Genomic DNA, 24,175 nt, shown 5'->3' with positions numbered 1-24,175 from the left:
ATCAGGAACTTTATCCTGGCAGCAGTGGGGGCACTGGATGCAACACAGGAAGAAGCTGTCCACTGTCTTCCTTTTCTGTGAGCTTGTGAAAGATGCTGAACTGAACTGAAATGGATGACTCTAAACTCTGCCTTTTTGGTCAATTCAAGGCAAAGAGTATTAGAACAGCGTGCTTTGGTTGTAAACTTAGCACACATGCATTGGTGGCCAGAGAGGTTAAATTCTCCACAAGTATATATTTAACAATTTTGTAAACTGATTGATTTTCTATGAACCTGCTCTTTGTTACTTCCAGTGAACCTTCTATTGACACTTACCTTGAGTGTGACTTTTAATCATATAAAAATGGGGAAATAATAGGGAAATAAGTGGTTTCTCTTCAAAACTTTCCACTGTCTTCATGATTGTGTTTTCTGCCATGTCATGAGCAACTTCTCAAACTAAAAACTCTCCTTAGGTTTGAAGAGAAAATATAAAATAAAAAACTTTTAAAATGACAACACTAACCGTATTAAGAAAATAGTGCTGTGTGTCAAAAGAGTAAATAATTAAACATACTCTCCAGTAAATGTGGCTTGATCTGTAAATATTTATATGTAATATTAAACTTTAGCCTATGAAAGAGTTGTAGAAAGGTCTCAAAGGTTTCACTAGGTGAAGTTAAATAAGATTTGAATGATTTCTAGAAAAGTAAAGAATCTAGACAGGATTTCTAGACAAGAAACTAATTAAACACAAACATTCCTAGTGCTCTTTTAATATTGCCTTGAATAATAAGTAACATTGGTGTTAGAATGAAAAATGGAATAAACTTGGGCTGTCTGTAGACTGTGGTTAGAAATATATTACATTTTGCAAAATATTACCATGATGAAGAAATCATCCAGAACCTATATTAAAAACAAACAAATCATATCAAATAAGCAATACATTGTGGGATATGGCAACACGTGGCATGACAAAAAAATAATAAAGACAGTGAAAATCTGTCTTATTCCAGCTGTGCCATAGTTCCTTTGTTGTATATATCATACTCTTTGAACTGAATATAGTCCTTCAGAGTGTTTGGCAGAGGTAAAAAGCTGATAAAAATTGGAGCCCTAAGGCGCAGACGGCCGAGACACTCGCGGATCTTAAGACGGCATAAATGCTTCAGGCTTCGAGTGTTTTCTGTAAAGAAAGCAAAATAATATTACTAATTATTGAGCTAACTTAAAACCTCCCTGACATCTTTTTTTTAATTTAAAAATAATTATATAATTTTAGGTGATAGGTATAGTTTTAAGTATAATATCATGCATGGTATATTCAAGTTTTTCATCACACACCTTGAATCTTACATATTTCTGACCACTGTTTCTGCTCTGCCAGGACATTCTTGAGTTTGGAGCAGAAAGTCACATGGTCAACATAATCCAGCAAGATTCTTACCACCTGGCCTGTAAAGTGTTTGAGCCATGACACCGTTATCACTTCACAGAACTGCAGAGAGAAATATGGTGTTAGTTATTGCTCATTGGTGTGTGCAGGTTTTTATATACTGTATAGGATGACAAAGGGGGCAAAGAAACAACACTAAGAAATAGCACTACTAAATTATGTATAGGGCAAGGCCACATTTATAAAACATTTGTCATGAATGTGTTTCTTGCTGCAAAAGACATAGTCACATGACAATGCTACCTTCACAGACGTTCTGCAATGTAATTCCTAATATTTAAAGCAGATATAATTATTTTATATAAGTTTGCTTTTAATTGCATAGTGTAGTCTCACCAGAGGTGTGATTGGAATATGGGTGTCAAGGTTAAGGTAAGTTATGCACACAAATATGTTACAGAACTTAACACAACCAGTGTGTGAATGACAGCATAGCAAATTTGTTTTTGGTGCAGAATTCAACAATGAAATTGCATTCAGTCGTAATTAAAAATAATATTATATATCCTAACTTGATCATTGTCAGTAAAGCGTTAAACACGTGACTTTGATTGAGGACCCTAGACAAGACAAATACACTGATCAGGCATAACATTAAAACCACGGATAGATGAAGGGAATTACATTGATTATCTCGCTACAGCAGCACTTGTCAAGGGAATGGGACATATTAGGCAGCAATTAAACAGTAGTATGCAGGAAAAATGCAAGTTGTAAGAATTTGAGAATTCGACTCTGACAAAGTCTAAATTGTAACAGCTAGATTATTTGGTTTAGAGCATCTCCAAAAATAAAAGACCAGAAAGCACACCCTGCTACCATAAGTGATCAAATTCTTTGCCCATCAAAATCCATTTCATATGCTATCGTTTTAGAGAATGGGTAGTTAGTGTGTCCCAACCCTCCTCCCTTTCCCCCACACTTTAAGACCACTCTGTCTCCAGACTTCATAGTTAAATTCAGAAGCAAAGGCACTGAATTTGACATCAATCTAAAAACTGGTGTCTTACCACTACATCTCGTATCACAGAAACACTCCAGCCCTCGTAGTCGACAGGGACGTGAGATCCCTGGCCATATGGACAGTCAAAACAGCGCTGTACATCATAGCCATGGTTTAGCAGCATCCGGAGCATCACCTCATCCTTCAGAGCATATTGCAAGGCAGAGGGAAAGTGTGTTGTATTTACACGTGAGTAGTAGTTCACATTTGCTCCATAGCGCAGCAGAGTGTTGATTAGTTCATAGTTGCCCAGGCGCATGGCTACTTGCAGACAGTTGACAGGGTCCTGGTTTGGCATAGCACCAGCCTTCAGTAGCAACCTTGCTGACTGCACGTCACTGTTTGACACAGCAAAATAAAGTGCTGATCTGCGCTCGTCCTCGTAGTTCCTCCGCACTCGTGGATGGAGCATGAAGTTGGGGTCAAACCCAGAGTTCAAGAGAAGCTCAAGGCATTGAGCATGTCCACCTGCAGCAGCTGAGTGTAGTGGGCTCATACCACTCTCTTTAATAGCCTCTTTTTTAGTCACTGGGATCAGCTGTTCTAGTGCTCTATAATGATGGGAGAGGATCGAGAGCAAAGCATCTTGAACAGACATTTATTATTACTGTATATAGCCAAAAGTATGTATACACCTGACCATCACACCCAAATTTGAGACTTTCTCAAGCTGTTGCCACAAAGTTAGAAGCATACAGTTGTCTAGAATGTCTCTGATTTTTGTATCCCATTTCAATTTTTCTTCACTGGAATTAAGAGGCCAAATCATGTTCCAGCACGACTTTGACCCTGTGCGCAAAGCGAGCTCCATAAAGACATGATTAGGTAAGGGTGTTATGTAAGAACTCAAGTGGAATACACAAAGGAGCACAATGATTGGAAAGCCTGAAGAGTGGAGGTACTGTAATTATCAGGACTAAATCTGCAACGGGATGTTCAATAAGCACATTATTGGGAAAGGTTGCTAAAGTGTCTGTACACATAGTGTACCTTCAGAGTGGAGAGGTGCATGTACTGTAATAGGAATGATATGGGAATAGTATATGACCATTCATGATATTTAAATTGTTAAAATTCTTGTTCTATTACCTATTAACTGTAAGAAGGCTACACTTTGGGCCAGGACAATTATGAGCATTCATATAAGAGACCATTTTTTACTCACAGCAGATGGCCACGATAAGCAGCACGATGAATGGGCAGATGGCCTGTGTGTGTGGGAGTGTTGGGGTCAGCTCCGTACTCCAAGAGCAGTGCGATTATATCAGGGTTTCCAGATGCTGCAGCTTCAAACAGCACTGATACAGACTCTACAGAGTGAAGCTTTGGCCATATGCTGGCCCCTAAGAATGAGAGTAGTAAAAATTCAGGTATCACAGAGGAGCATTCACTTATCATTCACATACAAAATAAGCCAATATAGACAATGCTGCAAAGTACATGAATACTTTACTAATTTGTGCCCGATTAGTCTGCATATAAATACCACTGATCACGATGGGACAGAAAAAATTTTCAACACAGCACATTAAGCATGGCATGTTTTCAAACTCTGAGCTAAAGAGTTCTGTTACATGCCTCAGTTGAGCACTCAGAGATGATTCATTTCTCTCAAACAACTTCTCAGCTGCTTAATTGGCTGTCACATTACTTCCACAACAAGAAAAAATGGAGGAAATACCCATTGTTTATGCTCAAGGACCTTCGGGTGTCACATGATGTAGTTCAATATTAACTGAAATGATAGGAATTACCCCTTAAACAACTGTATTTCAAAGCCCTTAACACAATTTAAATAACCTTTTTGTAGTAGGATTTCCACAACATTCAAATGCCCAGCCTTTATTGCGAGTCCTAAAGGTGTATGTTCTGTGGCATCATAGGCATCAGGGTCAGCACCAGCCTGAAGAAGCTGGTACACAAAATCCTCTAGGCCTAACAGAGATGCTTCATGCAGAGCAGTTCTCTGGAGGTTGCCTTTTTGGTCCACAGTAGCATTATAACGTAGAAGAAGAGAGGCCAAGTCGTAATGATTATTCTTTATGGCTGTTCAGAGACACAAAACACACAAAACATGCTGATTTATATGACAAACATCATCTCAATAATAAAGCACAATTGCTGATAATTGGAAAGCTATTTATCTTAAACTATTACTAAATTATGCTTTATGCTGTACATAAAAACATGACTCAAATGTCCTGCTACTGAAAACAAGGTTGCTTTAAAGTATATAGTCAACCTAAATACAATATCTTCCAGTGTCTTTACTATAAAAGAGAATAGTTATGGCACACCCCCAACTAATGCAGTGTCCTCATCCTCATTCTGGCAGTCAGGGCTGCAGCCATTCTGGAGCAAGAAAGTAGCATTCTCTCTGAGACCATTCACAACGGCAAGAAACAGAGGAGTCTCTCCTTTCAGTGTGCGGGACTCACTCGCCCCCTTGGAAGATACTGATAATGCAATTATTAAATTAAATTAAATGTTCAATTAACAGCTTTAGACATTCTGGTCCTGTAAATGGAGGGTTCTGGACAAAAACATATAGACCTGAAAAAGTGATTTCCAGAACTGTCCTTTTTTTCTGGACTGCTGCTTGATGCAGAGGTAGCCATCCCCTGTTGTCTGCCATGGACATGGCTGCCTTGTGCTGTACAAGCATCTGCAAGGCATCTTCATTTCCTGTGACCATGCATGAAAAGTACATAGGAGGACATTTAGTCTAGATTATTTATCAGTATTATCAGTGCTAATTAATTACTAACAATGCTATCACAGGGAATCATCAAGCTGGAACTAAAAAAACAGTTGTAATTTGTTAGTACAAACAATTACACAAATCCTGAAAAACCTCTATATTGTGAAAAATGCTATTATCCTTCTTATGCTCCTGAGTGTGTGTAAATATATGCATAAGAAATCTAATTAAGGTAGACCTTCTTCAGCTTCAAATCATATAATATGCAAAATATTTACTGCATTTTAATATACATTTTGGGTTGTCAAGGTTAAATTATGTTTCACAGATCGAACTTGTGCTTCACAGATCTAAACATAGCCTTCTGCTTTTACATGACAATATCATGATGCCTTTTTATCCCTCTCAATATTTTGTCCATTTCTGGTGCTATAACTCTGCAAAATAATGTGCCATTTTATTCTCATAGAGAGTCAAACGTCTTACTAGTCATTTAGTGCTTTCCACTCTGTGAGCTTTGTGTCCGTTATGAAAGCCAAGTCAGCACTGTCATGCACATGCCTACAGGTAATTGCCTATTTTCAATATACACACATTAATATAAAGAAAATCAGCAGTTCCGCAAAACATGACTTACACAAGCTCTTACAACATTGCAAAAATAAATGGTGCATGAAGCCCAACAAAAGTGAATCAGACCTTACCTGCACATATGGCTGTAAAGATTTCTTCATGGTCAATGTATTCTAATTTAGGATCACTATTAAAAACCACAAGTGATTATATTTCTTTACTCAAGTATGCAAGTAGATTATGTCCTGGAGAATGTTATGTGGAGTCTTACCTGTTAGTTTTATCTTTGCACTTGCCATATTCCAACAGACTCTGCTCAATCATGTATTGCATTGCTTCATCTTCATCCCACTCTTCTTCACCATACAGGCCTTCCATCTTACACAGTGAAACCACAAAAGCCAAACTTATTGGAACTTATGGGAACATCAAGAAGTAGCAAGGTGTGCATCATAAACTGTTGTTTGTTATAAATGGGATAAGGTTAGGTTTCACTACAAGTAGTGTCTGTACAGCTAGTCATAGTAATTAGATCATAGCAAAACAATTCATAAGTGTGGTATTGTGTAATAATAGCTGTAATAATCATTAGGGGTCATGCAACAAGCCTTTATACAATTAACTCAAATATATGTGGTATAAGAATTACTGGCAAACAAACGAAAGCTCTGAGTTACTCTGTAAAGTAGAACCTGTTTATCCTCAACTCTGGAAGAAATGTTGGTTACTGGCTTTTGAATTTTGAACTGTAGTAGCTTGTAAACATGCAACACCCCATGCCCATGCAGTACTCCGCTGATCTCTGAAAACCTTCCTGTAAGAATAATGTTTTTACATATACAGATTCAGATGCAAATGTTTCTTTTACCTTTCGGCAATGGACAATGCTGTTACTGTATGTGTTGCACTTATAACCTCAGAGTGTTTCAGGCTCCTTGCACACACAGCTATTTATATCCTGACACAGTTAAAAATATAAAATCATGGGACTAGTCCAGCCAACCCCTCTCTGACATGGATCACACTGACCCTCGGCTTGGCCAACCAGCTGAGCTATAAGATATCAAGGCTGGCAACGGGAAAGCCATAGTAAACATTTGGATACTATGTTCTATGTGTAATATATGTAGTTTCCCAAACAAAGGATGCTGTTTTGCTTGATGTGGCACTTAACCCTTGTATGTTGTTCGTATTTTTGTTACTCAGCCAGTGTTCGTGGGTCTGGTGGACCCGCTGCATTTTTGGGTTTTTAATTCAACACAATCAAAAATTTTATGTTAAAATACTCTACAGATGTTTACTTCATCCTAATTACAAGCAATATAAACAGCATATATAGTTAATATTTGCCCTCTACCTTTATTACATCACATTTTTTAATTAAAGTGCTACTCGTTTTTTGTTGTTTTTTAATAAAATGTAATAATAAAAAAAGAAAATCAAATTTAATCAAGTTATGAGTGGAAAAAAATCAACAAATTTACAAGTTAGCAAAATTTTTCAAAACTATTGACATTTATGAATATGTGTCCCACAGACCCAAACAACATACAAGGGTTAAAGCAAATCTTTAATATACATTTTATTATAAATTTATATTTTAAGAACAAAAAATCAGTCCAGAACAAAGATCTGATTACTGCATTCAGGAAATCATTTAATAGAATTATTACAAAAAGTTAATGATGTTTTTTTTAAATCAGTAACTGCATAGTAAGTTCAAAATGTATGTCATTAATTGTCAAGCTGGCAGAGCATAGCCACCCCTCTCTTAATCCAGTGCTGTGGGCGCAGGCTTGTGAGCAGCGTCATGGAGATGACAAAGTTAGTAGAGTGGCCTGTTGTGGACAAAGTTCCCTTACGCTCACTGGTTTTATAGAGAGGACACACATAGATGTTCTTTTGCTGCGCCATATCTCTCTTATCCGCTAGAATATGAAAATTAGAAGACAATAAATACATTCATGAGCTGTCATAGCAAAATACTGTATCATCACCTGTATCAGCTATATTCTTGTTAGAACATTCTGGTGTTCACTCACTTGGCTTGATCCATATAATGGGCATTGAGTCAAACAGGATTTTGGGGTACTGTTCAGCTAAGACACCACTGCATGTGAAGAAGATAAGCCTCAAAATATATTTCATAAATATATATTTCATATTTCAAGTAAAATATATGTTTGATGTATAATTTGTTCTCAAATAAACCAACCTTTTTCTGTCCCATCGGGCTCCATCGAGAAAAAGGCCATGAATGTAAACTCCATCTTCAGGGGAGGTGTCTGAGGTATCAAACGACATAACCTGCATAAAACAATCAGGGGAAGATAGAAAATAAAATAAAATGCTTTGTAAAATGTCATCCAAAACTTTTTGATGGCAGAGTATAAACATGTATGAGCTATTTTGCAGTAGATACCTCATAATCAAAAACAAGTAGGTCAATGGGGATAGAATATTTCCTTGCATAGTTCTGCATGGCTCCTGTCAGGAAAGCTTGAGTAAAGAAGAAACCAGAAAGCCAGAAAACATTTGGCTTGGTTGTTTCATACCAGTCCTAAAAAATGCATATCAATCCAATCATTAGAGACAGTAAATCAGTCATTACATCATGAAAATATGTGGCAGACAAGCTCTGCAATTTGTATCACATGAGTATATTAGTTGAATTAGTTGTATAAATTAGTTTCATGAACATTTTCTGAAAATACATATGCACTAACCTGCAGAAATTTAAGCCTAGCAAGTAAGTCTGTGACGTAGCTGCCCAGGGGCTTCAGACTGGGATAGGAGCGTTTTGCCCATTTCTCTGGCACTTTTCCTACAAGCAGGCTGCTTGCGATAGCCTCCAGCTCGGCATCCATTACAACGAGCCCCTTAATGGCCCTGAGCAGGTTCTGCAGGCTCACAATAATTGTTTTGCACAAGCTGAGGAAAAAAGGGATGTACAATATAATTAACATGGTTTACAAAATAGGCAAAATCAAAAACAAACATGTAAACATTTAGATTACAATTAAAATTACACATTTAAAGACATTTGAGCACTTACTTATTATATCGTTCCATCTCCTGAACAAGCACTGTGTTCATGCTTTCTTCGTACTGCACTGGGAATTTTGAAAGGGCGGCCTCGATGTTAAAGTTTTCTGGAAGCTAAATATATAATAGCAAAATATTTAAATAAAATGGTCTGTCTTACATAGTACACAATATTACTATTCCATAGTATGTGTGATTACTTTAGACAGGATGTCACTGGCAATATCCAGTAGGTTGCTGTCACCTCCAGAACTTCCTCCTCCCTTTGAACCAGCTCCCTGTGTCAGGATCAGGGAGTCAAACAGGAGTTTGGTTTGCTGCAGATCTTTAGAGATGTCCACATTCTCATGCATACCAAACACCTCTGGATACTGGGTAAAGGGCAGGTTCTGCAAATATACAAAATCCTTTAACTTTACATATCTGTTGCGGTTTAGAAAAAAAAATGTATGAATTGGTTGATCTGTGAATATGTTGTTATTCCTAATTATCTTCACCCTGATAAACTCCACATATTCGCTATGAATACACTTTGGAGGTGCATAGTATTTTCCGCTAGGAGAGAAACTGTAGCGTTGGTTCTTGATGATGTTCTTATTGTAGAAGTCAGCCAAAATGGTCAGGAGTAGGCGGCGGTCCCAGTCATCTGTTACCCGACCACCATAGTTACATTCTCCAGTCAGATATGTGATAGCCTCAAAAGGAACCTCCTCATACTCATTCACAAAGAGCTAAAAAAAAAATGGATACTGGATCAAGAACAAATGTTGGTGCAATCTCTATTATTTACAGCTATATACACCATAAAATGTTTACCTGCAACTGCCTGATGCTAATACGAAGATCTGATTCATTAAATCCGTATGGAATGTTCCAACCCAGTGGTCCAAATTTCTTCCTCTCCTGGACAAGGGCATGGAAGAAGCAAACCCCATACAAAAGCTTTTCCCAAACCTATAAAAATAAAAGGGGAGTTTATTGTCACATCTATGTAGTTAACATGACAATCTTAATAAACACTAAGAGTCTACACTCACAAATTCTTTCTTTGGACATCCTGAGAAGAACACCGGGTCTGAGATAGGGTCTGTTTGGTAGGACTGCAGCAGATTCAGCCTAAGGCCTGTGGGTGGCTCATTTGTCATCTTTACCCCATTCTGCAGGATGGTCACTGGGAACTGTCATAGCAAATAGGCCAGGTTGTAATTTATTAAGAGAATACCTAACTAATATACTAACAGATATTAGAACAACTGCAATGCATGGCAGTGTCATCTGAAAATGTACAGTATCTCACAGAAGTGAGTACACCCCTCAGATTTTTGTAAATATTTTATTATATCTTGTCATGTGACAACAATGAAGAAATGACACTTTACTACAATGTAAAATAGTGACTGTACAGCTTGTATAACAGTGTAAAAAAGTGTCAATATTTTGTGTGGCCACCATTAATTTCCAGCACTGCCTTAACACTCTTGGGCATGGAGTTCACCAGAGCATCACAGGTTGCCACTGGAATCCTCTTCCACTCCTCCATGATGACATCACGGAGCTGGTGGATATTAGAGACCTTGCACTCCTCCACCTTCCATTTGAGGATGCCCGACAGATGTTCAATTGGGTTTTGGTCTGGAGACATGCTTGGCCACTCCATCCCTTTTACCCTCAGCTTCTTTAGGAAGGCAGTGGTCGTCTTGGAGGTGTGTTTTGGATCGTTATCATGTTGGAATACTGTCCTGTGGCCCAGTCTCCAAATGGAGGGGATCATGCTCTGCTTCAGTATGTCACATACAGCTGGCATTCATGGTTCCCTCAGTGAACTGTAGCTTCCCAGTGCCGGCAGCACTCATGCAGCCCCAGACCATGATACTTGATGCAGTGTGCGGCGTATGGTCTGAGCACTGACAGGCTGACCCCCCTTTAGCAGCAACCTTTAGCTTTCAACCTTTAGCAGCATTCATATGTCTATTTCCCTGTTCTGAGTGGAACCTGTCCTGTTAAACCACTGTATGGTTTGGCCAGCGTGCTGCAGTTCAGTTTCAGGGTTCTAATAGCCTATGCCATCTTTATGTAGAGCAAAAATTCTTTTTTTTCAGATCCTCAGAGAGTTCTTTGCCATGAGGTGCCATGTTGATAGTGAGAGCGATAACACCAAATTTAACACACCTGCTCCCCATTCACACCAGAGACCATGTAACACTAACAAGTCACATGACACCAGGGAGAGAAAATGGCTAATTGGGCTCAATTTGGACATTTTCACTTAGAGGTGTTCTCACTTTTGTGGCCAACGGTTTAGTCATTGGCTGTGTGTTGAGTTATTTTGAGGGGACAGCAAATTTATACAAGCTATACACTCTGAAAAAGTCACTGTTACATGAAAAGATGTAATAAAATATTTACAAAAATGTGAGAGGTGTACTCACTTCTGTGAGATACTGTATAATTTTTAACACAAGAATGAAATGTATAAACACCATTGGAGAAGGGTAGCTAGTGAGCCAGAGGCGGAAGTCTGGATGGCATGTGTCTGGGCTGAAGTCTTCACAGATCTTCTCAAGAGTGGTCATCCAAGAAACAGCCAAGTGGCAGTTCTGTAGGCACACCCATGTACCTTCATTCATGGCTGATTGAATCATATTTACAGCTATAGGACCCTGACCTTGTCCAAGGGAAATTGACTTGAACTTCGTACCACCCATGTCCTTGTCATTTGCAAACTTCAGTAAACCTATGAAAAAAATGCTTCAACAGTTACTAAGGGTTGCATAAGATTGCATCTTCTTCATTATGACAAGGACAATAGTGCTTATAGTAATAAACAACACTTACTAGCCATAGGGTCTGCTCCAGGAGAGAGCACAAACACCAGTGGAATCGTAGAATTAGAATCATTGTAACTCTTACTTAGATCAAATGGAGGTGGTTCAACAAACTTTTTGCCCAGTTTGTCAGTCACATAATTGGCAAGGGCTGGTTCAATCTGTTATTATAAGAGAGAAAATATAAGAGAGTTATTGAGTGATATTTGATTAAAAATGTTACTTCATTAAAAATTAAGTAAAAATAAAGTATGCGAACATGAAAACGACAACTTACCTTATCTGGCCTGAGGCAGCGGTAGATGATAATTTTCTGAAAATCATTAAGTTTGTCACACCATGGGCTCGGTAACGAAGTGTTATAAGGCTCTTTACTATCATAAATAGGCAGGAAACTCTCAGGTGCGTTTATTACACTCTCCCTGTATAGAAGGCAGAGACATGTACAAACCGATGAAAGTAGCAACAAACCTTCTATCATTCATTAGATATTCTTAAAGCAAGTTAAGCCTACAAAGACAAAGAGATACATACCTGAGACCCTGCAGGCCAGGAAGTTCACTGGCTCGACAAATCTCATCCCAGCTCTTCTCTTGGAGCCAGCTGGGATCAGGATTGGGCACGTCATTCTGCAGACCAACTCCACCTGTTAGCAGGAACATGAACTCCGAGTATATAATCTCTTTTTTAGCCCTGTTGAGACAGAGAGACAGTTAAATACCCAGTATAAAAGATTTGTTGTCTCAATATTCTAATAACACTGACAAAAAAATATATATTTAAAATTCCTGTGTCTTGCTCTAACTTACAAGAGCAGATTACAGCAGAGGAGGAAGGAGAAGAGCAGTTTGTCCTTCTCAAAGAGAGAGCGACACACGTTGCAGTATAGGTTGTAGGTAAAGTGGTCAGTAAGGTTTCTCAGTCTCTTCTCTAGAATCTTTGACTTGTTACTAAAACATGCAATGCAGGTTAATTAACATGAGCCATACAAACAGCAAAAAGATACTTAAACTATGAGACACAGCATATATCTGCATATAATATCCGCATATAACTATGTACCTGTCCTGTATGGAGTTTATATAGAGGTTGATAAACCAAGTAAGTGAGTACTGATACATGGGGTCAATATTGGCCAGGTCTGCAATGCTGAAAAACAGGATGGATGAATGCTTGGCAATGGATCTGTAGCCTTCCCTAGACTCTGCTATTTTAATTTCAGTCTTCTCTGCAATCTGAAAGTTCACAAAAATGAAATCAGTCACTGTCACAACACTGCTTTGTGTTTAAAACCGCTGTTTCTTAGCACCATACCTGCTGTTTCTTGAAGATCTCATCCGACATTATCTTAGCAGAGTCTAGGATCTGAATAGCACTCTCGTCCTCCAAAATATTCCCCTCGGAGGACTGTAACGTCTCCAGGATTTTGTCCTCAGTCTCCTTCAGCTGCTTCTTATTGGCAGCAGATTGAAGAATAAGAGCATTCCTCTCCTCTTCCAGCTCTGGCCTATGAAACAAATGTTTCATACAAAAGTAGGCACAATAATAAACAAGAATATAGAGAGTAAGAGTTGTGATAGCATACAAGGCTTGAAAATAATCTTTTTAACATTGAATAACTACACTTCTCACATTATCCCTTGAGAAATAATAATAGTTATTAATTAGCTGTGTGCTCTGTATTGCCACATGTAGTGTATGTATATAATGCAAAAAGTAAAGGTTACTCGTACAAACTCATACACATATTGTGTGTTTCATCACCTCTCTTTAGCCACTACAATCCCCAAAAGCTGGTCCTCCAGGCCCTCTGGAGTGATCATGAAGTTGAGCAGGGACACTTTTGTTGCCAGCTCAGGGAGATAATGAGGGTTTCTAAGCTTAGTAGTGATATAAAAGCGGAATTCACTGGAGTACTCAATCACGCTCTCCCCCAGCCTAATGCAGTCCACACCTCCTACATTTAGACAATAGATAACATAACCATGTTTAGTCATTAGCATTTAACCCTATACTGAACATAAACAAACTTCTTGAAGTGACGTAATGATCTAATGAAAACACAATGTATATAATAATAAAATGATCATTTTCTTGACACTGATTGAGCCTTAAACTGCAAGTCTTGGTTTGATGTAAATCGTAATAAGTAAATTGGTTACATTTCCACCCTGTACCTTGTTTAAATATCTGTTTGAGCAGTAAGGGCTCTATAGAGGGGTCCAGTTCTTCTCCTACATTCTCTAACAGCAGTGGAGTTCCAAACTGGATACAGTTCTCCATGGTCCTCATATAGTCTGCATCAGTGAGTTTTATCACGTTGAGATTGTTCTCTTTCTCAGAGTTTTTAACCCATTTGTTGGCCTGACCCTGGGGGTCAATCATCAAAGGCCTGCAAAGATATTTCAATATGTACTCAGTCCAAACCATCAGGATCAGATCCTTGAAAGAAATCATTAAATATAAAAATTTAAATGTTTTGCTATGTGTTTGAAATTGTATGAGTACAAAGTACCATCTTCTGGAGTTGCTCACTATGACTGCATTGTCAATGGAAAAAGTATCAGTGGGTAGTCCAGAGATGTTCCAGGCCCTGATCTTGATAGGGTCACCAAGGATTTTACTTAGAGAGAAGTCATCTGAGGATGGAATCTTCTTGGACTGAATAGGACCACATACATCACTGCAGCTATTTCACACACACTGATTTAAACTTCCCAATCAAACAACTTTTAAAGCCAGTATTATCTGATTGGATAGTAATGCATATTACTACTACTTTTCTGTTCCTAATTATGCTAGGAACATACCTATTAATGTAAAATGAGAAAACTGTATGAAATAAAATTGGACAGATATTTAGGTGACTTTTTTGTGTTATTCACCTGATGCTGCTAGTTACCACATAGCACTGATCTGAATATTGTCAATGGATACAGTACCTTACAGAGATTAGTCCAGTTTATAGAGCAATCCTGGCGGAAGCCAGCAGTGAAGGCTCCAAGGTAAGCAATTACACCAGCAGATATCAGCACATCCCCTGTTAAATTATCATATGTGTTCTGAAGCTCATCTGCAGCTTTGGACCACCTAAATAACATCAAATAATATTCAGATTGTTTTTTGAAATAAAATGGCAAGTTCAGAATAAAGTGACTTCAAAGAAAAAAATATTTTCTTAAGTATTATCCTGACCTAGTCTTTTCTCCTCCTAAGCCCCCAATGAGCTTTTCAGCTCTCTCCAGCTTACGGGCACAAAGGTCCACCTGGTATTCTAGCTGAGCCTTCTCCTGAGTCTTCTCTTCAAATGTCTTCTGCAGGGCAGCCAACCGGTCCTCGACTTCTTTCAGTTCTCCTCTCTTTTGATTCAGCAGGGCCATAGTATCAGCCAGTGACTGCTCGGCCAATGCCAGATTAGCTTTCTTAGGAGCCACAACCTAAAATAAAAACATTACTTAGTTTACTCTGGGATTAAGCATCTTACTCCAAAAGACAATTAATCTTACCTGGTTAGGAAATTAAATAAATGAATGAAAAAATGAATGAATGAGTCAACATGTAAGAGCGATTTAACAGATTAAAAGCAAATACTTAAAACCAAAGATGGATACATGCATCAGTTTGGTCAAATGAATGATGAAAGAATGCAGTGAAGAATTATGTAATAAATGACGTGATTCACTAATACGCACCTTTGCCACTCTGTCATATACCTCCATGGCAGTGATCCATTTGCACAGACCCTCAGCTGCAGAGGAAGCCTTGACCACTTTGTTGGGGTCAAAGTCAGGGTTTGTCATGTATTCACTACGAATTTTGTGCATGACTGGTACCTGTCACAAAGTGATATTATAATCACCAAAGAATGACAATCATGGTTTAAAAAGGTCTTTATCCTAAAATTAATATATGCTCACAGGAATGTTGTCTTTGTCATATTCCCTCAGGTCCCTGAGGAAATTCATGTCACCTAGTAATTTCTTGCTGGGACCCCAGTAGTCTTCTATCTATAGATAAGGATTCAAGAAACGTGGTTACCAAAGTAAAAGAAATGGTTACCAGTTGGCCTTGCTGAATCAATTTGTTTACCTTTTTTTTCCCTGCAGGGTCATTAATTTTGTCTGGCTTGATTTCCTTCATTACACACACTGCTGCCATTACAAGCTTCACTCCAGATGGAGGGTTTTTCATAGCTTTTACAATGCTGATGTCAGAGGGCTAAAAAAAAAAAGGTTAACCGTTATATAAAAACAATCTTTATGATTTTCTAAATTTTGAATTGTGTTTTAAAACTGATAGTGTATTGCAGGTCTTGTGACTGTCTCTGATACCTTCAGAGTATCAAGAGCAGAAAGAGCAGCCTCCAGAGCAGGGATAGCCTCAGCAAGGTCACTCTCACACTCATTCTTCAAAGCCTGTGCTTCACTTGCTTTTTGAGTAGCTGCCTCCTCATCCACACGCACAACTTTACTCTTAGCCTCCACTTCTACTGACTCTACCTCTATAATCTGTGACCCAGCAACATTTTAACATGTTTTTGATTTTTATCAAGCAAAAATAAGCACATTTAGCAAATAAAGTATCCTCTTAAAAACTGAGAAAACATCTTGACCTATCTACTATTTTCACCTTCATTATATTGTTGTTTTCAATCTTGGCCTGTTCCAGTTTGGGCTGAAGATCTACAAGCTCCTTTTTCATTTCACCCACCTAAAGAAATGCAAACTGCCATTAATTTTGTTTATAGCAAAACCATATAAATAATACAGAAACTAAAATGTGTTAAAAATAATTATTAAATCTTTAAAAGATTAGTCAGAAATACCTGGGATTCAGCAAAAGCCAGTTTGTCCAGCCCATTAGTATACCTCTTCTTTGCGTTCATTACAGAGTCCCTTTTCTGAGTAAGGAGCATCCTAAATGCAGCTATCAGCTCCAAGTAGGAAGTGGGCGTCACATAATTATGGCGCCCAAGCTCAGATAGAAACCTTGAAATATCATTAATTGATTAAACACATGTAGTACTAGATTCAGCTAAAGATTGATGACCTAGTTAAATATAATATTAGGTTTTGCATACCTTTTGGACAGATCAGTAGCAGAAGTATGGAAAGTCTTGCAGATTAACATAACTTCTAGCCTTTCGTGGTCACTCATTTCTACAGTCTCTAACAACTTGTTGGCAACTCGCTCCAATGCTTCTTCTGGCCATGGCTATAAGGAACAAACTTGCACATCAAAAGTAGCACAAGAAACTGCCAAAATACAATATATCAAAACTGTTCATCAGTGCCATTTACTACCTTTACAGCTACATTTGATTAATTTATTTATTATTGTTTTTATTAATGAATTAATTAATTAACTTACCTGGAACCAATTGATTGTACAGCAGTTAATAAGCGATGGGAACTGCCTCAGGCGGTTTCTAAATGCATCTCCAATAGGGCTGAATGCCACCACTATGTGCAAGTTCTCTCTGCAGCGGTTTACAAAGTAGGCAAACAGAGCCAGAGGGCTAAACTCTAAATTCTTATTACCACCCTGGGCTATCGGCCGCACTGCCTAAGATACACACAAAAGAGGGCAGGAGTCCATTACATAACTTAATATCCCAGTTATTCAGAAATATAAATCTCCCATTACAGTCATGGAATTTCACTACTTAATATTCTTATAAAACACCTCCATAATCTCTTGCTTCTCATCCACAGCAAATATGTTTGGGACCTCGCCGGTGTTTAACACACTGTCCACATCTTCTAAAAAGGCCTCCTCTTTTATCTGAGCATCTGTAAGGAGGAATACAGTCTTCTGGCCTTTCACACCTGCATTTTTCATCAAAAGCTGAAAAGGGGACAAAATCATTTTTCTGAAAACTGCACCAAATATTTTCATTGCTTTACATGGATGTCTTACTTGTCAGAAATCAAATATTACCTTAAGGTCATCTCTCCACTCATTCATGCCATAGTTCTTGGAAATCTCAGGCTGGAACAGAGTCATTCCTGCTATGAAGGCAGCCAATTTTGTGATGGACTGACGACCACTTCCACCAACTCCCACCAGCAGAGCATTTCCTCCAGGCTGCTTCAGCACACGGCTGATCCTGGACAGGTGTTCTAGGACATAGCTGCCACACACATTGTTTAATCCTCAACAATGTAACATATCGCCTATATATTTATTAGTGTATTAGGCTATGCATGACTGTGATACCATGTGAGTAAGAAGAATAGAAAACCTGTTTACTTAAAACTGACTTATATTGGAAGCCCAAGGGCTTACATTATTAATGTTTTGCTTCAGAATTAAAATTTGAATATAACTACACAAGAATACCTCAGGTACACAGGTAAGACACTCTCTTGTCTGTCTCATTTTAAGACAGATGGTTGTAGATTTAAATATGTATTTTAATATTTAACTGTCCTTTGTCATCCAATAAAAAAGTCTTTAGTAGTGAGTTTTTAGTTCTATAATAAGTACAGGAAATATGTACAAACCTTTGTTGCCATGGGCAGATACTGTTCTAAAAGCACTACAGTATTTTTATGTTTTTTACTAAAAGAAGAATACTATCTAACTAATTCCATGATCACTTCAAGTGATTCCATGATCAGTTCAGAAATATGAAAATATGACCTGCATCACTGCCAACAGGAAAATCCTACATGTTTAATGTAAATATTTTCATAAATATTGTTGCCATTGCTATGAGAGTGTGTGTGCCCTGCGATGGGTTGGTACTCTGTCCAGGGTGTATCCTGCCTTGACGCCCGATGACGCCTGAGATAGGCACAGGCTCCCCGTGACCCGAGATAGTTCGGATAAGCGGTAGAAAATGAGTGAGTGAGTGAGTGTTGGCATTGCTCACAGTAACATTTTAAATAGTAGTTACCGAAAGATGACCAAGTTCATACGGGTCTTGTGTGTTTGGTTATACTCTGCCAGCCAGGAATCCACCACTTCACTGAAGCTCTGTACATTGGAAACCTCAGCGTATAGTCTCTCATCGGGATCCACATCGGGTGTCATGTAGTCTCCAAATAACAAGCTCCTCATGTCCTCCTCACACAGCTAGAGTATAGGTTTAACATTTACAACATGCTCCCAATTAACAAATATGATATTAATTATGATAGCCTACTCCAAAATTACCTATTTGGTACTTACAGTTTTTTTGTTAGATTTAAGGTGCTCAAAGACTGTGTCAAAGTTTTCCTTAAAGTGTTCCTTTACAATGACATTCATAAGTTTGTATAGCCAGGCTTGGTCCTGGTCATCCACCAGGCGATCGTAGAAGACTCTGAACACCTCATGAACAAACAGGCGAATTAAGGTATGCTTGCTCTGCAGAGATTCCTTCCTTAGCAGCAGGCAGCCCTGTACTACACGTGAGAAATCTCTCAAGTTGAACGTGTAATGAGATTTAGCAGGTGTGGGAAGTAGGTTTTGCATTGCTTTTTTATAAACCTGTTCATATGACAGAAACAAAACACAGAGTCTTACAATGTTATATAAACTAAATTGGCCTATTTGCACTTTAGACTAAGACTGCAATGTATTCCTTGACTGTATGGCTGTATGGTTTACCTCCAAGGTAGCAGACACTATCTGGTTGCCTATGGTGAAGCATTCAGGTGGGAATGCATGGTTACGGAAGTAAAAGTTAACCACATTAGAGAAAATTCGTGACATGGTTTCATCACTGAATGCATTGATACTACAAATGATAAAGTGGCGCAGAAAACGAGTCGTCACCGCATTCCTCCCACCACCAGGAAGACCCATAGCTGCAATCAGTTGCAGATCAACCAAAGAGATATTTGAGGTGTCTTTTAGGTCATACCTGAAAGATAAACACACTTTTATCACATTAAACCTTTCTTTTAGAAAAGAATCAACAGACCTAAATAGATAATTTCTTATCTAAAACATACCAGTTCCCATGGTCAAAATACTGTCGAAGCAGTTCAATAGGAGGCTGTGCACCAAACACTTCCATTGCTGGCATGTTCATATCATCCACAAAAATTATGCATTTCTTTCCCATTGGAGGTCCAAAAACACCCTTTCTTCTCTTATCCAGCCTGGACATAATTAAGTTCTAGAAAGAAGATAACAAAAGAGTGCTCCATTTTTTTTGACATGGCAACCAACATGGCTGGAGATCTGATAAGTCTCTCCTTAGAGAAGTTTATCCGGGCAGTTACCTGAGTCTGGTTAGCAGTAGTGCGAGCTGAAAAGTTAATAAAGAATGGAAGGTAACGGTCCTTGTCTAGATTGTTCATCAGTTTCTCCTTCACATAAACAGACTTTCCAGTGCCAGTGGGACCAACAAACAGAAGAGGCCTACAACAGGTTATCCAAGAAATGTAAAAAAGTTTGTGTTTATTAATAGAATACTTACAAATTTATATTAACAGAACCACCAACTTACATTCCATAATTAATGCAGAGGTCCATTAGGTAGGTGTAGCGCACTGTGTCGATTGTAGGGACAATGATGTCCTGCACTTTGGTGTTCTTGTCCCCTATTTTGACATTCTTTATTGATTCATTCCAGTGAATCCAGTGGCCTTTCCCTTTGAACTAGAAATTGGAACAATAATATGGCATGATTCAGGGTGATGCACCTTGTCAAAAAGAGCCATTGAGCTGTCTCTGGGTAATATTATAGACACATTAAAGATAATACAAACCTCATAATAATAGTCATAAACAAGACCTTTTTCATCAAAAGGACATTCCCAATTTGAGACAGCAGCAGGGATGGGGTGCTTGTCTGATTTTCCCAGTAGGATTTCCCTCAGAAACGTATCGAATGTTTCACGACTGTCACCGTCAATGCCTCCACCAACAGACCACACCAAAGAAAAGGCAAAGGCAGCCTATGTAAACAGTTTACATGGAGCAAAATGCATTAAACAAATCATTAAACAAATCATATAAAGACAAAACACTAAAGTCAGATAAAATAGTAATCAAATTTCAGATGGTTTCATTCATTTAAACAAAAAACATTGAACAAATTGAAGCAGGTGATAGATTGCAATCATATTTTTATATTCAAATTCAAATAAAAAAAAATTGTCGCATATTCAAATCTAATTTAAATTCTAACTTTTATTTGTCACATACAACATGTAGTGAAATGCTTTTTTCAATAATAAAATAAAATAAAGTAAGGAATAAAAATAAGACATAAAGTAGATATAATTTAAAGAAGAAATAAATCTATCAAAAATATATCAAAAATAAAGGTAGTAACTGAATAACTGAATATGGTACAGTGATGCGTGCAAATATGGACACGTCATATATACATACATATGTAGTGCAAATGGTGCAATTGTGTAAAAGTTCAACTGTGGTAGTGGGTGTTGTGGCAGTATTTTACAATTCTGTATTTCTCAAAAGATATACAAATTAATACTTACCATGATCCACGTACGAATATTCTTGTTTCCAGGTTCTCCATTTACAGGTTCCGTAAGAAGCATTTCAAAGAGTCGTGTAAGAGACACAGCTGTATTGCTGTTACTGTTAGAGACAACCTCCTATAACAGAAACAGATGGCCAGGGCTGAGCAATAATTTACAAACAGTTTTTAAAAAATATGATGTGATTCTATAGTGAAACTCTTCTCTTAACTCCAACTCCTTACTTAATCTTCAATCTTCAAGTCAGTGCAGGTCAGTAATAATTCACATACCTTGCAGTTTTTTTTTAATATCCTCTGTGCTGGGGGGATCAGCCAATTAAACAGCTCCAGCAGGAGTGTGGTATTTTCCTCAGTCTGAAGAGGCTGGGGTAGATTTTTCAACCAAGATGACACCAAAGGAAGCCATCCCAGCTGAGATGGCTCCATGTAGATCATTCCACAACGACTCACTGTGGCTGGCTGGAACAGAAGGTCAATACTGCTCTAACTTGTGTAACAGTATACTGGTCAGCAAATCTTCAACAAATCTTGTTAATGAACTTTTACAACTAAGATTTATTTTCATGTAGTATATAAGACAATACAGTTCCAATCACAGTCAAGAGATTAGTATTCCAATTATCTTACCGAGGCCTGTGATAGGTCCATCGCCTCAAAAATCAAACTCATTTGATTGGACATCTGGATAATTTCTCCACTCATGAGGCACAGCTGCACAAGAGATATCAATTTGTTACCTGATGATACTGTTTACTATGCAACAGATTTGATAATACATGAAGGTTTTCTATACAATAAAACCAATTGCAATACAATATTTATATCTAATATAAAATTAATTCTAGATCAAAGGCTTGCCTTTTTGTTGTCATCCAGCACAGTGTTCATGCTCTCAATCCATAGTGTGTCAATTGGTCCATCAAACACCACCCACTTCCTGTCTGGAGTCTCAGCTGAGGCAAAGTCCCGAAATGTATTTGCCACAATTCCATCAGTCCACTGAGAAATAAAGAACATTTTTACAAGAAACATCCAAGAAATTAACCCATTTGGCATACTGATTTGCCAGATTACCCACCTCATGAGACACTGGGTCAAACTGACCAAAAAGCTGGCCCATTGTAATGGATTTAGGGTTGATTGTGATATATTGGACTTTCTCCTCTTCATTGTAGCCCCTCTCATTCATAAGTGTGAGGGTGTCAGCTAAAACATGTAGCACTTTGGTTTTACCAGAAAAAGGTTCACCAACAAGCATGAACCTAAAAAAGCAGAATATTGTCAATGTACATTGTCAGTGAGTATTCTATCTTTATTTGTTTTCACCCTTCTTTACAGCTCTGTATTAAATGATAACTACACATTTTACAGTCAGAAAGTTATCACATGCTTCCTTAAAGTTGTAAACGCACTTGATATAACTGTACAGTACACCTACCCATGGCGTACAATCATCATCTCATAAGTCTGGATAATTTTATCCAGGAAAATTTTCACAGGCTGGACATTGTGTTTTAAACAGCATTCATGAGCACAATCGAGGAGGAGCTAATGAAACAGAAAGGATTGTTACAAATAAAAACAAGAATAATAAAACATTATCTAAATCTAAACAAACATCATAGGATGTAGGAAGTTCTCACCTGATAATCAGCTATGGGCAGAGAGACTCCAGGGAAGAGATCATTGGTAATTCCATTAAATAGTGGGATATCATGGGCAAGAAACTTGGGCTCATTCACATCCTTGATGGACCGTAGAAGCTAACCAGTAAAAATAGCATGTCTGAGAATGTGAGTCTTGAAACCAAATAGCACTATATAATGAATTAAATATATTAAGAAACATTATACTTCTTTTCCCTTACAAGAATATCTTCATTTTCATCTGGAAATTTGAGTTTTAGGTTCCCTGCTGCCACAAGTACTGCTTTAACAGCTCTCATTCCATAATCATAGTGAAACTGAGAGGATAACTGCTCAGAGCACAACCTGTAGGTCATTACTATCTTCACTGAAAGTGGTTTGGCATTTAAGAAGCCATAAGAATACAGGGAGATCTCTGCAATAAGAGCATAGTTGGGTACCATCATTGCCACTGTTCGAAACAAAACCTAGACAACACACAAGAGAAATAGCATTTATTCAAAATAGTGCACAGAAATATAGTAATACAGCAAAAATCAATTAAGCAGTCATACAAAAACTAAGCCAGCTGAGTGCTTACTTTAAGATTATCAGGAAGCTCTGATCTTCCCGCATATCCAGGGTTCATAGTGATGGCTACAAAGCAGTTGGGATTGAGGCGAAGCTCTGTACCCTCAAAATCAAAAAACTCCATGTTTTTCTCAATGGCTTGCTGAATGCACAAGATCTGCTGTGCCACCACACTAAGTACCTCTAGCTCAATGCGGTTAAACTCATCAAAGCATGCCCATGCGCCTGAGGATGCCAGTCCCTTAAAGAACTGTGAAAAGTAAAGGAACCAGTGACACAATTAAAAGTAGATAAAACACTAGTCAGTGTAAAAGTAATAACTCCATGTTTAGATCCACCATTCAACCTGAGAGCAGCTCTACTTACCTTCCCCATGGCTAGGTAGTCAAGTCCATCAGAACAGTTGAACACTACACACTGCACAGCAAGGGCTTTGGCCAAGTCTTTGGTGGTCTCTGTCTTTCCTGTACCTGCAGGGCCTTCAGGAGCACCACCTAAATTCAGGTAAAATGCGCCAATCTGCAATGGAGACATGAAACCCACATAAATCAAATGCTGATTTCACAGGTTTGTCAGTTGCTTTTATAATAATTTAATAAAATGACTAGATGATTGCAAAGAGTGGTTGGTGTTGGTGTTCGGGATTACCAAAGTTCGGTAGCATCGATCTGTTAAAGGTGTAATGACCAAACGAGGTGAATTTCCTAAATACTCATAAGCATACTTGACATCGCAGTTTATTATTTGGACGCGGACGTTCTCATTCAACCAGTAGTAACGCAACTGTGCTAACCACTGGAAATCTGTGTCACAAGAAACACCTGACAGAAACAAATATAATACATAAGAATCATCAGAAGTAATGTCAGTGTACAGTTTAAAGTGTAATGTCAGTGTACACTGTCACAAACAAAAACCATAGAT

General features: G+C 38.1%; 2 protein-coding genes across 2 annotated transcripts in view; both read right to left on the bottom strand.

Moving 5' to 3' along the window:
• Nucleotides 1-991: 991 nt before the first annotated feature.
• On the bottom strand, nucleotides 992-6,624 carry asb14b (ankyrin repeat and SOCS box containing 14b). Its single transcript, XM_060894232.1, has 10 exons — nucleotides 6,586-6,624; nucleotides 5,989-6,095; nucleotides 5,849-5,904; nucleotides 4,997-5,128; nucleotides 4,741-4,899; nucleotides 4,244-4,489; nucleotides 3,609-3,786; nucleotides 2,451-2,994; nucleotides 1,329-1,482; nucleotides 992-1,170 (listed from the first exon to the last, which is right to left on the bottom strand). Exons 2-10 carry the CDS (start codon nucleotides 6,093-6,095, stop codon nucleotides 992-994), a joined length of 1,755 nt encoding a protein of 584 aa, XP_060750215.1. The 5' UTR covers nucleotides 6,586-6,624.
• A 736-nt stretch (nucleotides 6,625-7,360) lies between these two features.
• Nucleotides 7,361-24,175, bottom strand: part of dnah12 (dynein, axonemal, heavy chain 12) — a 28,450-nt gene continuing 11,635 nt past the window's right edge. The window contains 50 exon segments of the mRNA XM_060893787.1: nucleotides 7,361-7,645; nucleotides 7,760-7,827; nucleotides 7,933-8,024; nucleotides 8,140-8,277; nucleotides 8,444-8,648; nucleotides 8,773-8,876; nucleotides 8,963-9,151; nucleotides 9,260-9,493; nucleotides 9,579-9,716; nucleotides 9,800-9,940; nucleotides 11,243-11,496; nucleotides 11,598-11,748; nucleotides 11,865-12,009; nucleotides 12,122-12,280; nucleotides 12,397-12,537; nucleotides 12,650-12,822; nucleotides 12,902-13,094; nucleotides 13,352-13,544; nucleotides 13,765-13,979; nucleotides 14,103-14,248; nucleotides 14,530-14,677; nucleotides 14,783-15,024; nucleotides 15,280-15,420; nucleotides 15,505-15,594; nucleotides 15,677-15,805; nucleotides 15,919-16,095; nucleotides 16,217-16,297; nucleotides 16,413-16,575; nucleotides 16,668-16,801; nucleotides 16,958-17,152; nucleotides 17,273-17,434; nucleotides 17,528-17,720; nucleotides 18,489-18,667; nucleotides 18,764-19,063; nucleotides 19,184-19,439; nucleotides 19,531-19,697; nucleotides 19,804-19,942; nucleotides 20,031-20,182; nucleotides 20,293-20,481; nucleotides 21,031-21,150; nucleotides 21,306-21,494; nucleotides 21,663-21,746; nucleotides 21,894-22,034; nucleotides 22,114-22,297; nucleotides 22,474-22,583; nucleotides 22,679-22,798; nucleotides 22,903-23,148; nucleotides 23,262-23,501; nucleotides 23,618-23,770; nucleotides 23,900-24,072. Coding sequence (XP_060749770.1) covers nucleotides 7,452-7,645; nucleotides 7,760-7,827; nucleotides 7,933-8,024; nucleotides 8,140-8,277; nucleotides 8,444-8,648; nucleotides 8,773-8,876; nucleotides 8,963-9,151; nucleotides 9,260-9,493; nucleotides 9,579-9,716; nucleotides 9,800-9,940; nucleotides 11,243-11,496; nucleotides 11,598-11,748; nucleotides 11,865-12,009; nucleotides 12,122-12,280; nucleotides 12,397-12,537; nucleotides 12,650-12,822; nucleotides 12,902-13,094; nucleotides 13,352-13,544; nucleotides 13,765-13,979; nucleotides 14,103-14,248; nucleotides 14,530-14,677; nucleotides 14,783-15,024; nucleotides 15,280-15,420; nucleotides 15,505-15,594; nucleotides 15,677-15,805; nucleotides 15,919-16,095; nucleotides 16,217-16,297; nucleotides 16,413-16,575; nucleotides 16,668-16,801; nucleotides 16,958-17,152; nucleotides 17,273-17,434; nucleotides 17,528-17,720; nucleotides 18,489-18,667; nucleotides 18,764-19,063; nucleotides 19,184-19,439; nucleotides 19,531-19,697; nucleotides 19,804-19,942; nucleotides 20,031-20,182; nucleotides 20,293-20,481; nucleotides 21,031-21,150; nucleotides 21,306-21,494; nucleotides 21,663-21,746; nucleotides 21,894-22,034; nucleotides 22,114-22,297; nucleotides 22,474-22,583; nucleotides 22,679-22,798; nucleotides 22,903-23,148; nucleotides 23,262-23,501; nucleotides 23,618-23,770; nucleotides 23,900-24,072 — 8,270 coding nt within the window. The 3' untranslated portion in view covers nucleotides 7,361-7,451.

This window comes from Tachysurus vachellii, chromosome 19, assembly GCF_030014155.1.
Source record: "Tachysurus vachellii isolate PV-2020 chromosome 19, HZAU_Pvac_v1, whole genome shotgun sequence".
Taxonomy (NCBI): domain Eukaryota; kingdom Metazoa; phylum Chordata; class Actinopteri; order Siluriformes; family Bagridae; genus Tachysurus; species Tachysurus vachellii.
Note: the sequence above shows the minus strand (reverse complement) of the source record. Positions and strands in the feature narration are given on the sequence as shown.

Excerpts from the sequence above, each read along its gene's own strand:
- asb14b (XM_060894232.1), bottom strand. The coding sequence starts at position 6,095 with ATGGAAGGCCTGTATGGTGAAGAAGAGTGGGATGAAGATGAAGCAATG. Across the intron at positions 4,900-4,996 it reads TCTGGAAATCACTTTTTCAG|TATCTTCCAAGGGGGCGAGT; the intron begins GTCTATATGTTT and ends TTGCATTATCAG. Across the intron at positions 2,995-3,608 it reads GCTTATCGTGGCCATCTGCT|AGCACTAGAACAGCTGATCC; the intron begins GTGAGTAAAAAA and ends CCATCATTATAG.